This window comes from Seriola aureovittata, chromosome 13 (genome assembly GCF_021018895.1).
Source record: "Seriola aureovittata isolate HTS-2021-v1 ecotype China chromosome 13, ASM2101889v1, whole genome shotgun sequence".
Lineage (NCBI taxonomy): Eukaryota > Metazoa > Chordata > Actinopteri > Carangiformes > Carangidae > Seriola > Seriola aureovittata.
Genome location: NC_079376.1, coordinates 10431372 through 10447180, shown reverse-complemented (window position 1 = coordinate 10447180; position 15809 = coordinate 10431372). Strand labels below are relative to the sequence as shown.

Below are 15809 nucleotides of genomic sequence, written 5' to 3'. Positions count from 1 at the left end.
GTGTCTTTGATTACACACTCCCACCAAGGGATAGGCAGGCAGAGATGTTTAAGCTATCAGGCAATCAGACCGCCGAGAGACGTGAAACTCAAACCAGAGACGGGAGAGGGAGAGGGCTGCCTGGGAACAAAGATGGGGGGAAGAGGGTCCTGATGAAGCTCTTTAACAAATGCCAGGCCGGTGAGGAAAGACTCAGATGTGCTTGTATCTCTTTCAGTGTTTCTGGCAACAATGCACTGAAGTGAATTAATACTGAAATATAAAGCAAAGTTCACAAAAACAAATACCTTTTCATCTGGTCTTTAAATTCAGTTACTTATGGGACATCAATCAAAATGACTGCCATGAGGTACAATCAGATATAGGTCTTACATACCGAAACAAACACTTCAAACCATATATCAACATTATTTTGGGAGGTGGATGAGGTCACATGGCGAATGATAAATGTAAAAATAACGTTGTAACTAAAATTGATAGGCACAAATTCAACACAGCGTACCGACGTCATTTATTGAGGAACAGACGCAGAGACTGATTGGTGTTTTGGTGAAGCGTATTATATTCTGTAAAATCGCATCTTTTATTTAATGCGCTGTCGAGAAGAAGCTGAGGAAGTCACAAGAAAAAAAGGGGAAACTATTTCCCACATTTCTAAAGCTTTGTTGCAGGTATAAATCACCAGAAGCTTTTTATCAGGATCTTTTCTGCAGTCAATACACACAGAGGTCAAACAGAGCAAGGATAGCACTCCACGCTGAAAACTACAAGTACCACAAACTCAAGTGTATGCACATGTGTGTGTCTATCTTTGGTTTGAGATTGCATTTCCGATAGGTTGTGTTTTTCCAGATTACTTGACTGAGAAGACTGAGAAAAGATGTACATGAACAGAAAGAAGTCTGAAAGTTGAAAGAGGGTTGGAACCATTGTAAAGGAGGAAAATAAGCATGGGTGGTATTACAAAGAAAAAAAAAAAACAAAAAAACAAAAAAACAAGGTTATGTGAGGGACAGTGAGCCTATAAAAAGAAGCCTACTGTCTAGGTTATCTATAAGGAACCACTTATCACAAGCGACCAGCTCCACACAGTGACTGATGGGCCTCCACAGACCATGAGTACCAGCACATTATCTGGTACACACAGAGCTGCTCTTTAAACACAAAGGCAGAAATATGAAGCATTGTTTTCTTGGCTGTCATTTGGTAAAAATATTCTATTTATTTTTGGTCTGAGAGAAAAAAAAAAGTGTTTACCATTCTTGTGCCCAGAAATACACAAGGCATTGCAGACCAACATATAAATTAAAGCTAAGATAAATTGGCTACGGTAAACCATTAATTTGTAGCATGTAAAAGACCAATTATTTAAAACAAAGTAGCACTTAAAAGGTTCAATTAAATCCTTTACTATACAATTAAAAATGAGCACCAGTAGTCTATACTATACATGGAGCAATTCTTGCACTGAGACAGGTCAACCTAACAAAATCAATAGAAAAAAAAGAGGGAAAAACATCAAAGAAATCTTAATCCTCCATTAAAAGCTGTTAAACACTTGCCATGTCATGAAGTTGCACATCCAGAACTAAAATATGCATTCCTCTTCTATCCATGTGGCACATGGAGAAATAAAAGCCCTCTTTCTCTACACCTAATGTCATTCCTTAAAACACAATGTCAGACCATATTGAATTATAGAAAAACAAAAGAGCAAATTATTCTTTTTTTTTTTAAGTTAAGAATGAGTCATTTTCTTCAAAGCTTTTTTTGGTCTCATTCATTTCCTGTGACAGGCCACAGGACTCATGGTCCAGTGCTCTCCTTAGGCCTTGGGAGGACACTAGAGGATGCGTCTGATGACTCCTGGCCTCCTTCATCCCCTTCTACAGAAAGGTTAAGACGCATTTAAGCCCTTTAGTTTGGGCAGCATTAAGATGGTTTGGAAGCAGCTGTGGAGGTGCATGAAATTAAACACTTAAAAGGCTTCATGAACCAAAGGTCCTAAAAAGCAATAAATATTTGTTTTGTAGCTTTATGTCTGCCGATCCTAAACGTGCTCGTGTACGTGGGGAGAATATGTTGTATGTAAAAATCCTCTTAAATTACCTTTAGCCTTTATGATAGATTTAGCAAAAATATTCAGAGAAATACAAGAGCACAAACTTTGTATGACAACAAACATCCCTAAAATCCTCTTCCTGTTTCCTCGGTATTGCTCAGTAACTTTCTACAGATGTGCAGGCACACACAGGACTTTGAGACATAGCGAGCATCATGTACTGTGAGCACAATCTATTTGTATAGGCTTTCTCCGTGTCAAAAAAATAATGCTCCAAGTTTACACACTGAGTGTAATGTAGACCTGAATGTCTTTTGGGGGTCAGGCAGCTATCGAAATTCTCCTGTTAGATTGAGTTTTACAAAAAGCCTTTCTAATCCTTGCCCACTACTCTCTGTGTGTTTGACAAATGCTCTTGACTTCCTCCTGGAATGAAACCCACAAGGTCACTGTGGAGGGGAAAAAAGAAAAGGGGGGGGGGCAGCGAGACTGAGAAAATGAGTGAGGAAAAAAAAAAAAGGGTGTCTCTGTAAGTCTGATGACATACATCGTGAAAGCTGACAAAAAAATGTACGTTCATCTTGAAAAAAGTTCCATAGCAAAAGAGGAATTCATAGAGTAGACATGCTTGCAGCCCATTTTACTTGAGGCTTTCTTCTCCATCTCACAATGTCACAGGCAAGCAGAAAGACAGGAGGAGGGATATGTATCGCAGGGGTGCCGCTTTCTGTCCCGCTCCTCGTTTATACACACAGCGGCCGTGTCAAAGCTGTTCTCACACTCAATGGTAAATGACAAATTTGGATAATGCACACATACAACCCGACTAAAATAAATAGGAGACATGGAGGCTTAACCAGAGCTAAATCCTGAGGCTGCTGGAGACCTGAGAGTGCGGATTACTCCCCAGACGCCTTAAACAATGCACCCAAATGTGCATCCTTAAAAGCATGAAATCCTTGAAGCATCAGAGCCGGCTTGTCATTTGCCATTAATATTCCAAGTTGCTTGTGCTTTGGGGGCCAGAATTGCACTTGTGTGTGCTGATGTGCCCTAAAACAAACACTTGCAAAGCCCTAAAGGAACCACCATTGTGGATAGCTATTTTTCTAGCTAAGGAATATTCTAAGAGAGGATGTCATAACAAAGGAAACAATAAAAGAGGCCACGTTCCTGCACTGCATGGGGTATCCATAACTATAAATAGGAGGAAGGCAATGTCAGAGGTGCTTAGGCTTTACAAGGAAAACTGATATTTGTGCATTCAAAAAACTAGAATTTTCCATTCATTTTAAGTACATAAAAACTCCACGACCTTTAAACCTCGTTACCCTGAAAAGCCACCTCATCAACACCATAATAGAAAAGCCTATATGCAGTAAGGAACTGGAACTGCTATCTGCAGAGGAGCAGCCATTCACATATTTGTCGCATCATACATTGCATTATTATGACTATAGTACAAACAGTTATTTTTTAAAGGCCACTATGGTGATGGAATTTTCTTTGTTGTGCACATCTCTGAGAGGGAGCTGAGGTAAAGTATGGCAGGGCACAGGTCTCGGAGGTGTCACATCGTCACCCCAGAAGCGCCAGTACCTGTCCTCGGGGACGGCCCTGTAATGTCCGGCCTCATTGGATCAGCAGCTGCCACGGCCTCTGGGCGCCCTCTCTCAGGTGACATCCCCTATCTCCTCTGCCTCTATGATGGCCCTGCTGCTGCTGCTGGGGCTTACTGTATATTACTCTTATGGTACAACTGCGTTAAACACATATAGGTACACTCTATATGCACATGCAAGTATTTCTACATATGAGCAAATGCCTAATCTGCCTATGTAAGGATCTAGAGAGGAAAAAAAACTTTTTTCAGATGAATTCAATAAGGGTTGTCTACACATCGTGTCATTACACTTTACTAATTAAGCATTCCTGTTGCCACTTCTTCGGAAAGTTCTACAAAAATGATGGACATGTCCATTAAAAAAGGATGACCACGTACAATATCTTGAATCAAAAAATTAATTTGATGTCTCAAGTGGATTGACGGTTCTGAGGCTATAACAGAATTACCATGCAATTTCAGCTGCAAAATCTACAGCATCCGGTCCCACATGTAATTGGAAAAAGTTCACAAAGAACTCAAGATGTCTAATTGCAGCTGTGTCAACTAACATAAAACACCACATAAATCAGATTTCTGTCTATTCATTAGCCAATGTGTCAGCGAGCAGATTAGTGATGTTGTAGGAACAGTCTGGCGAGTCTTGAGAATTACGACTTCCTCATTAATTGTAGTTTTGCTTCGAATATGTGCAGCAAAAAAGTGTTACAAGAAAGGACAAGCACTGATCTCATTCGCGCAAAACAGAGCTGAATGGAGATCAATATGTTCCCTTGGAGCATGAGAATCTTCTGCTGGTAATTATGGGAGGACATAAATGAACCACATTTTACAAAATCACTAAAACAAAAGAGCCAGATGAAACACAATGCCTGTGCGTGCATTCAAGTCTCAACAAATTTCCAAGTGGTCAAGCCAGATGATGTATAATGGCAAACCCAAAAGTCTTAACCCCCATTTCAAATGAGGGAGAAATGAGGCATACTGTCCCATTATATTGCTATAAATCATTTTTTGCGGACGGCTGACAGCTTTTTATCAGATCTAACCTTTTCAAGCCTCCATTAAGAGTGCTAACATTTTCAACTCTGACATGTACAGTTTACGAATCTCACAGCTGATTTACTTTGGGTGGGGGGCACGCTGGCATTCATGCTCACTTCCACAGAGGCTGTCCATTGTGTTGGGGTTGGGGGTGGAATGGGGGAGGGAAAATGGGGAACAGTGAAGAGAACGGACTCCGAATCCACGTATTTGACTATACATTTACCCTTTTAATTTGCTATACAGCGCTGAGTAGCTTTGAGGCTTAAAAGCTATTTTGTGGTAAACAGCATATTCTGATTCACTCTATTGATTCTTTTATGATACACAACTGCTGCATGAAGGGCCATTAAGGGCCACACAGATCCCTCATAACCTGACAAAATAATAATGAGTGGACTTTCTTAGAGAGGAGGATGCAAAAGACAAGCATCTTCAGCAGGAAACCTTTTATCTATTTTCGTCTAAGTTTTGCTTTGTGACTGTGCTTTGCTGTGAAAGCCTGTAGTGTTAATGTTTTGACTGATTTTTTACAGGATTCTGTCTGCGAGCTACCACACACAGTCACACACAGGACCAATATTTGATCCACAGATCCATCTATTTATCCATCCATCAAGTATTAAAACTTCTTTGGTGTCCTTTGCCCTCCATTTCAGACACGCAGCCTTTACAAGGGACTCCACAGCAACACATGCAGTAACTAAACCTGACAGGGTTCACTACAGTAACATGGCCCAGCTGTGCAATAAACATTGACAAAAACCCAAATCTCAATTTCTACAGAATTTCTGCGAATCCATCACAATAACTCAAGTGCACAAATATTGAGGGAGTCAGCATCTATTTGTCATTATCTGGACAGATTCCTGCATGTGTGTGATAAGCTAAACTAATCAGACAAATAAAAGGCAGAACTTTAGCTGCTGCAGCTGCTGGAGAGTTATGGGAGGAACTTTGCCAACCATAATTGATTTAAGTACACCATAATCAAGAAAGGGGCAGTTAAGGTGGTACCACACCAAGGTCCATATTTCATTACATGCTGTGTTTAACCTTACCCACTTCTCCTAAAACACACAAGAGGCTCATTATGTGTTTAATATTCACCAGCAGGTGAATAATTTTTATGCAACTCTGATAGTTGGGCGAGATGGATAACTCAATTATCTGAACATCCGTCAGAGCAGAGGGCTCGCTGGCTCTGGAACGCCACCAGCTAAGATTGATGGCTGGAAGACACCAATAGCTGCTGCTTCGCCATCTCATCCAGGCACTGGGCCTGAACACTGCGTTTGATTCTGCAGAAGACCGTTTTTCTCTCCTTTTTTTTTTTTGTCCCTTTTCTCTTTTTTCTTGGGAGCATTGAAGGTGAAGCGTCATTACCCCTCACTCCACTGAAGAGGGGTTCATTATGGGGTTAGTGTGTTGGCAAGACTATTGTTTGGATGATGAATGCTGTTGGTGAGAGCTTTGGAGAGAAAATTAGTTATGTTTTTTTTTTTTCCTCCATTCTACAAAAACATGTCCCCATAGCTCACTCTGCAATGCTTGAGGGCAAAGCAAGAACAATTAACACAAGCAATGGGTGAAGCAGTTCAGTTAAAGCAAAGAGGGAATTCATGAAAAATAAGCAAATCACTGGAAATGTCAATCAGGGGCAATGAAGTAATTACAAACACAGCCGCGCAATTCCAAGGGCAGTCAAAAAGAAAACTGAAAGGTTTAGAGTGAAGCACTGTAATCTGAGTTTGAGGAATGGACAAACACCCTAAACATCAGCCCTTCAGGGCCTGTCTCATAAACTGAAACCAACTAATGAGAAGTGAAAGCAGGATGATGTCACCCCATCACTCTCCTGTCCCCCATTTCTCTATGAGTTTATGTTTTTGTGACCACAAAGTGCTGACCCCGAATTCACCGCCTTCACTTTGCAAACACACACAAATATGCACATGTGCGCACACCCTTTGTACATCAGACGATAACGCATTAGGTCTAACAATAAGAGAAAGACGAAGCACATTTGGAAATGTCAGCAGTAAATGTCAATTAAAAATTACAAGGGTGCTGGAAAAGGTAGGGTCTGAAGGGACTGACATTTTTTCTTTTTTGACATGACAATGTTTATCTGACCGGGCTGCTGGCTGACATGATGGGATCTACTTTGTCAGCTCCTTAATACACTCAGACAAGGCCGCCCGGTGAATATCAATGAAAGACACCCAAGAGCAGATATGTAAGGCTCGGAGTAACCCTAACCGTCCAATCAAGCCGTTAGTATTCTGGTATTTTGACCTACTGTAAACTAATGCCAGGAGTAACAAAGAGGACCAAAGACAGATTCATGCCATTTTCTTCAGTCTAAATCAAAAAAGCACATTGACTTATACAGTGAAATATTCAAGGAGACATCTGATCTTTAAGTACTATTTCATTAGCCATGGTCTAGGAGTATTCTGGAGCTTAAACAAAGCCTTTTTTTTCATTCACCAACTTTCTTAGAGGAATTTAATGAGGCCTAAAAAATGGTAACCATCAGACTGGCCCTTTTTAAATTCACACCTCAGCGACTTTTAGTTCCTGACGTCATTAATGGCTAAAAAAAAAAAAAAAAAAAAAAGACAGTGATTTTCCTTCTGGAAGCAGACCATTTCCAAATAAAGCTACGTTACTCTGAGAAAATAAAACACACCATTGATTATGACCTTGACCTCATCACAAGCATTTTAACTACTCTCTGATATTGGATGAATCATTCTCCCTGAAAAATCAAACAATTGTTCTGCCTGCAGCTTCTGGGTGAAATCAGTAGGTCAGTCCTCTATAGGCAACGATAACATCTCCTGAACACTGAACCATTATAGGTGTAGGTGTGTTATGTTTTTTCGTTTCATTTTTTTTGGCGTATATCACACTACACCCATCCACACCTGATTAACATTTTTATTTTATTTTAGTTAACTACTTTATTTATGTTTCTTACTCTGGGCCAGTTTGTGACGACTGCAGGCTATAATTACAAGAGAATAAATAGAACAACCTATTTTAAATGGAAACAGGTGATCTATATCGGGAAAAATCTGGTGTAAATAAATCATTTGCTATCTTATCAGTGATAGGCAGACAATAGAAGGATTATTTTAGGTTGGGGAACTACGCATGCAAAACCACACATGAAAATGATTTCTTAGTAAACAGCTTCTCTTTCTGTGTCATGGTCTCACTAGATCCAGAAATCTGATCCTGATCTGGTGCTGTAAATGCTCCAGCAAAACAAAAACAAGAGAGACAGAGAAAGAGAGTGTCCGGCTGTGCCTGAGGTCTGGAACCTCCAGCACCGTGTCACAACATGTCAGCTGGCCGTCATGGCTGACGGGGGGCCGGGGCCACAGCGAGGCAAACGGAGGCGGTGGGGGGCGACTTTTCGACTTGGTGACTGGAACCTTGCGTCGTGGGAGGCAGTGAACGTGAAGACCATGTGTGACCGACCCTTACTCTTCTCAGTTTGTGCCCCAACACAAAAGTTGCTCTACCTGATTCAGTGTGAAATGAAGCCTTTATAACACTGAGTACTGAGCTTGGATAATGGCTGGTGACACTTCGTATCACAGTTTTTGCTGACATTAAATAGTGAAAGTCTGTCCTATCCAATATATTGATTGGCTGGGACACTATATGACATTTTTAGCTTTTAAACTATATACTAGCACATTAATTACTAAATAAAATGGGGGACAAACTTATAACCCGCATGTAAGCCTTATGTTTTGGCAGTGGGATGAGAAACAAAATAAGTCGGTTCTCTGTGTTCTCTCAAGAGATCATGAAATAAGTATGTATGTTGTGCATCTGATTCATTTCTAGCACTGAGACGCACACATCCATATGCAGGCGCATACACACAATTCTGTTCCCCCAGGGTCAGACCACGAGGGCCTGTTCCTGTCCAGAGGTTCTCATGACAACAGATGCAATGGATTAATCACCCATTTCCCAGCTTTCCTTCGAAAACAATATGTGTACTCTGGAAAACAATCAAGCTCACAGGCAGGCCATTCAGGCTCTAAAGGGCTCCAGTGACAGGGGTGGATGTGGAAGTAGTCTGATGTGCACATGTACCATATGGAAGTCTGGGGTTAGTGTTGCCTATGCCAGGGAGGAAGTGGTTAGCGTTGTAAGACAGATATGAGTTGCATTCATATTACTGAGAAAAGCTGATTGTGGTTTGTGGTCAAAAGGGAGAAGTTATAAACAATACGCGGGCTGGGAAAATCGTAGTTGCAACATTAGATCATCAATTCAGATAAAGCAAATGAAACCGAATGCAAACAATACAAAAGAGGTGAAAGGACGAAAAAAAAAAAAAAAGTAGACTCACCTGTTCCAGTAGCTCCAGAACTGCTCATTGAGATAGGTGCGATGACTGTGGTCGTCTCCGAATGAGGCTTTGCTCTCAATCCAGTGTACAATGTGTCCCTCCACAGCTTTTCATAAACAGAAACACACAGCGACACTGAGAAAACTGGTGACACAAAAGCCACACAAGCACGATCCAGAGGAGCCAATGACATTTTTGCTTTTTTTTTTTTTTTTTCTCTCTCCTGTCAATAACAAAAAATTAAAGATCTGGAATTAAAATGACAATGTTTTCACAATTGCAAGATGCTTTATGAGAAAAAGGCACCTAGGTTTAGGAAGCAGTTATTTCAGATAAAATAATGACATTTATGATACAAATACTAACCAATTGGAACCTCCAGGATGATATCAGGTGTTTTGTCATAGCCCATTGCTCTCAGTTGGTTTTCATCTACAGGAGATAAAGGGCAGAATTTTTAACATTTGACTGTTTGAAATAAGTTTTACTCTTCGCTGAACAAGTTCTATTCGGCAATCAGCCGGGTGTATGATCATCAATCACAGGCTACTGACCTAACCACATTCACCAAGGTGCTGGTAACAAAATCCCCCTTCAATGGTAGCAAAGCAGATGAAATAACAGTAGAGGACAGCAAGCACAGTAAAACCATTAACTACATCTGCCACATATTCGCTTTCGTTGCACAAAAAAATCGTAAAGCCCAGTTACAGAGCTGCTCCCCGGTTTGCAGTTTGGCAGCGCTTTATAAAATATACAGCAAGAGGACAAGGTTGGCATTATAGCCTCTGTAAGCCTGACCTCTGCCTGCAAACGCTGCAGCCATTGTCCTTGACTCCTGGCGTGCTTCGGCCATTATCCCTACAACACCTGATTTCTCCATTAAATCTCAGGCTGACCAGGTCATTCAGTTCCAAAGGCCTGCCTCTTTGTCTCCAGCCAAGCTCAACTAATGGGGCATGGAAGGGAATTGAGGAGAGATGGAGGGTGGCGGTGTCAGTGATGGTGAGGAGGTAGCATCAGCCAAGGATGGAGAAAGAGAGCCGAGTGAGGTCAGTGAGGCTGCCAGGGGCCTGCAGAGGGGTATCCTGGGTGGGGTAATGTTGGTGTACATGTGTGTGTGTTAGGACGGGGACCTCTATTCTCTCCTACTGGGCTGTTGACATTGTCATGTGGCTCTGATCGCCTTTTTACATCACCTTTGATTAAAATTAATGGGCCATCCCTGCTGTTGGGTAGCTTATTTCCAATCCATTTATCAGATGGGGGGAAGCTGCCTCAGTGGCCCTCGTGCCCCCCGAACTCTGACAGTTTTAGAACAGTCCTCTGTACAGCCCTGAAGAAAGGTCAGCACTCGGGGTCCAAATAAATGATATGGTCTTAATGACAGAGGGAATGACTTTTATCCTTCATCAGTCATCTGACCTAGGGGATGGTGATGGGATGGTGATGATGGGATAAATGGGGTCTTGTTGGAACAAGCCAATGTTGTTTGGAAAATATACCACAAAAGATTACAAAAATAAAACTGATTCAAATATTAGAAATCACAACCCTGTTATGAGTTTCTCAACATGTAATATCGGCAAAACCTATTGCAAATTAGGAATCCCCTTAATGGCATTATCATATTATGTATGTTTATGTTAACAGAAACAAGCCTATTTCATCCATTTTTGAAAATAAATAAATTACTCAGCAGTAACCTGAGATGACTAAGCATTCTGACTAATGAAACATTAAGGGCTACCTTTGAAGCTTTTATTCTTTAAATATTCATTGTAGGCTGGTGCATAAACATCCAAGGATATTTGATGACAAATCAATAAGAGATAACATCCATTGCATCAGTCAAGTCCAGGTCTTCCTTTACTGAGCTTACACAAAAGGCAACACTGCCACGGCCAAAGTGACTTGAAACATGCGATGAGAAGGTCAAGAATTGGCTTACCCAGAAAGGACAGGTTCCTCTCCTTCAGTTTGTCACAGAGTAGCACCTCATGCTCTTGGCCAATAGCGCTGAGAATAGAGTCAAGGATTCCACACGCACAGTAGAGAAACAGCAGTATTTTCTAGTGGTGAGTAGTTATACAACAATTTGTTTAAAACTGTTCAAGAAAATAAAGTGCGTCTGTATCTGAAACATAAGATAAGACACATAAGAATAATTCTTATGTGTCTTATCTTATGTTTCCAAAAGTTGATTTTATGAAGTTCTTCAAACAAGTTGATAGACATTCATAATAGGCTGAAACATTCCCACTGCACTGGCAGATGTTTTTCATTTTTTTTAAAGAAAATAATGGATTTTTTTTTTTTTTCTGAACAAATGATTACGGTCTCAGAAGCAGTTATGACTTGTGTGGATCACAATCTGCAAAATAACTAGTACCTATAGCTTTCAGGTAAATGTATAAGGTGACAACATAAATGCACAAATATGAGGTGATGCAAGCTCAACTGTGCTTGTGTATGCCAATATCAGATCAAGTTAAGAATCTGCCTTTCTCCTCTATTGGCTTACTATGCAAAGTGAAAGCCACTTCTCTTCATGTCGATGTATAGCGAGAGCCCAGTCAGACTTTTCAGGTCGACCTTAATCTGCTTTCACAAGAAATCTCCAAAGTGCATTACGTAAATGAGGAAGACGAAACAAATGCCAATTTGGCAAAATGCATAGAGTGCCCGGACTAGCTACTCCACTCATTCCTCTAAGATCTTTGAAGAAAAATGCTTTTATAGAATAGATGCCATTTTGCATCAGGATGCATGATGCTTGATGCCACAGAAAGGGTGGGTATCATATATGCATAACTTGCCTACTCAAAGAGATCAAGAGAAAAGTTCTAAGGGTATTGTACTTCCCAACAAACACTAATCACTCAAAATGGCTTCTAATAAATGCATCTCCTGACTGATACACATGCATTAAGAGCTACCCCTCTTATGTGTGGATGGAGCTCTTTGAAAGCAGATAGTAGTGGGGCAGTTCCCATGAACTCTGTGTAGCGGAGTGACTGACTCTAAGTTGACAATGACGAGGACGGTCAAAGAAAGGTAAAAGGGGGAGGTGGAGGGAGGGCAGGATGGGACAGGGTTCACTGGCTATGAAGAGAACAACCAAGCCCCACCACACACCAAATTCTGGACAGACACAGTACCATACAGACATACACGTGTAGACTCATTCAAATAAGTCTCCTCCCCCAGGAAATAGTTGGTCTGCTACACAGCTGCTTGCCCCTAAATAGCCTGGACTCCAATTCTGCCCCTATAGTCAAGGCTATAGAGAGGGTATTTGAAGCTGGGAAAAGAAAGGGAGGAGGAAACACCGGGAATTAAAGCAGTACAATTGCATAATGAATAAATAAAATAAAACCAATGTGCAATCAAAATGAATAATTAAAGTTGGACTGATGAACTCTCCGTGGTGCTGAACAGCAGGAGAATTATCAGAACAAAATACAGTAATGATAATAAAATTTCAAATCATCTGGGCTAAATAAAACACCAAACAAAAGAAGATCACATCAACCACCATGAGGCTTATGAATGCTAATTTTTTTTGTATCATAGAACATTGGGTCTGATCCACTGCATGCACATGGAGATGCATTTAGATCAGTCTATCCTCTCCTCCTCCTCTTTCCTCCATCACCTTCCAGCCCCTGTATCGGTGATAGTGGGATGGCAGGCAGAATGAAACACTTCCTCTGTGAAGCAGAACTTTTATGTCAGGTGAAGCCAGACACATCTCATCCCCTTCAATAGCTCCTCGTCAATTTCAGGCTTAAAATTTTATGGGATAGGATACTGTTTGATGCAGTCTACCAGCGGTCCATAACAGCAGTCATTTATTGTGCACTGAAAAAGAGGGGGAAGAAATATTATGGTGTGCGAAAAGGGTGGGTGGGTTGGGGGGGGTGCGAGGGGAAGGGAAGGAAGCCCATGCAGTGCTGGGAAAGGAGAAAACACAGGAGATGCTGGCAGATTGGCAGGCATGACCGCCGGCTCTCACGTGACCTCATCAGCAAACATGAGCGGCTGATGCTGTCTGTCAGCCAGGTGCTACATTTAAAAACTCACTGTACATAAGCAGCAGATTTGTTACATGGAAAAGGGTAGGGCTTCAAACTTTATAAAATTACCTAAATTTCAAATTAAAACGTACATGTCATTCCATGACGGCAAACAATTTAAGTGATTTCCTATACTGTTTAAAATTTAAAACACTTACTTGGTAGATGTTATTGGCCAAAATCTGGTCTGGAATCAGCGATGGCTCCTTAAGCATGCTGTTGACGACTGTTTTAGAGGCTGACAAGAAAGAAAAGAAAAGGAGAGAAACAAATACTATTAGGCAAAAACCACACATGAGAGTTTGTCTAATATCCTACAAATGTAAAAGGCAAAAATCTAATTGCTGCAAAAGCAAACAATTAAAATATAGAGACACAAGACAGGTATGACAGGCTGTAATTCACCACGCCACTGTTAGTGCAGTATTTTCACACTAGTCCATTAGATGGCTGCTTGGTGTCTACACAGATTTTCTATAGATAAATGTTTCAGTCCAGAGCACAGGAGCCCCATGTAGTTTATCTATGTTATGAACGCTGACTATTCTGCATCTCTCATCCCCATTCTTGCTCTACTAACATTATAAATCAGAAAAGGAAAGCCTGCTGGATTGATTCGCTGCTACTGCAACAGCAAAAAAATTCCTTAAATCATTTCTTAAAAAGATCGGGATTAAATGGATTGTATCATTGTGTGACGAAATGGTTGAGGCACGCCATTTTAGTGATATATATACACATGGTCCTGACAGACTTGCAGGCAATACAGACAATACAAGGAATGTTTCTATTCACACCTCAGGCATGGATGGTGCCTGTACCAACACTGCACCGAGATTCCCAAACTCATCTAGAAAGCTGTGCACAGTATATAGCTATTAAACACAAGACAGCTTTATTTGGAGATTTATAAAAATGTGAGTTAAAAACCGCAAATGAAAAAGGATCAATTTAAAAAGACTTGGGTGTACACTTACAGACGCTAACTGGATCATTAGGCGTCTATTAAATTAATTTCATTAATACGGTGGCGTTTAGAAGAACATTTAAAAACCCTGAAGTTCTGTTCTGTTCTGCCTTGCCCTTTGCATCTCTTTCATAGGCATTACTCCTTATCACAGAGAGGACAAATAGTGCTGCGATCCCTCATCGACCTTATGATGAGGGTGGAAGAAGAACAAAGCACATTCAGCGCTCCCTCCTTTCTTTCTATTTCTTCTTCTTTGTCTCCATCTTTCTCTGCCACCTCTTTTTTTTTTTTTTTGCTACCTCCTTTCTGTTCCAGCCTCTCCCAGCTACGGTACTCCCCCAGCCCACCCCATAACCCAGCACTCCCTCTTAGAGCTGCAAGGCACAGGGCTGTGCTTTATTTCTTTGCTCATTTTTCTCAGAGATTGGTACCTTCACACGCAGATCCATACCATGCTCCTGTGCGGTGCAGGCGGCGGTGAAGAAAGAGGGTTATATTTTCCCCTTGAGTTAGGACACCTCATGACAAATGATAATGGATAATCAATAAAGCGGGAAATATGAGGCAGCAAACTTTATGAAGCCAGGAGACATATTACTCCCCACCAACACTGGTTTCCCTTAACAAAGTCACTACTCGACTGTGCCTAATAATCTGAAGGAAAATCAAAGGACCCGCAACCACATCAGCAATATTGGCAACTTATTCCACTTTAATGGCATTTTGATTGATTTTTTCCCTCTTCCTAATGGTCGTTTTATAGATTTGACGCTGCTTCTGCAAAACAGTAGTGTGTAATAAACCTCCCCGAAGGCAAACGGCAGCCATTAAAGCTCTTGTCTTACTAGTGCTCATAATTGGAGGTTGACCACCAACACATTTTGGTCTCTCACATAACACACACAAACACAGACTTCCAGGACTAGACTTCTCTCTCTCTCCATGCCTCTCAAGCCCTTTGATATTTTTGGTAGATGGCCATAATAAGTGACAGGATCCCTTTCTCCTGCTCTTTTTGAGCAATGGGGTTAAAAATAGCCATAAAAAGGTGACCTTGGCGCTGACATTGTGGAATTTCAGCCAAGCATTGACCTGATGAAAATGGAGGGCCAGTCCGCTAATAAATCAGGATGCTTTTAAAATGAGTTTACCCTAATGCTCATTCATCACTGGCTGTAATGCCATTTGCAGGCCCAGGATTCGCTGCTGTGCACAAACACAGCAGTAAATAACAACAGGGCCCTAGCATCCCTCGCATCGTTGCAGCCTCCAACATCAGCATACATTTATTAAAGACGCCCCCGCCTTGCACGGCAAGACTCCTCTATGACACCCTGAGCTCCTCTCTGCCACACACACACACACACACACACTCCCTGCTCTTTAAATACACACTCCAAAGGCACACACAGACACACACATAAAACACATGCAGGAAAATAAAAAGCATAATCTGAAGAACACCAGACACAGAGAACAAAGCCCTGCAGCACGACTTTGCACCTTGTAAACATTCGCCAAATTTACTGTAATTGTCCCATGTTGGTATAAATTCTGACTAAGGTACCGTATCACATCGTCAACATCTGAAAAGAAAGAACAGAGAAGAGGAGAATAATAGATGTGAAACGCTACGCCTCCATTGGGAT

The 15809-nt window shown here is 41.2% G+C and overlaps 1 protein-coding gene across 5 annotated transcripts in view; it reads right to left on the bottom strand.

Moving 5' to 3' along the window:
* The window catches only part of cdin1 (CDAN1 interacting nuclease 1), a 56000-nt gene that overhangs the window by 19544 nt on the left and 20647 nt on the right, over positions 1-15809 (bottom strand). For all 5 annotated transcript variants that reach the window (XM_056394218.1, XM_056394217.1, XM_056394219.1 and 2 more), the window contains 5 exons: positions 13349-13428; positions 12926-12975; positions 11063-11130; positions 9478-9543; positions 9112-9217 (listed from right to left, as the gene is read on the bottom strand). In XM_056394218.1, coding sequence (XP_056250193.1) covers positions 9112-9217; positions 9478-9543; positions 11063-11130; positions 12926-12975; positions 13349-13428 — 370 coding nt within the window. The remainder of the gene's footprint in view (positions 1-9111; positions 9218-9477; positions 9544-11062; positions 11131-12925; positions 12976-13348; positions 13429-15809) is intronic.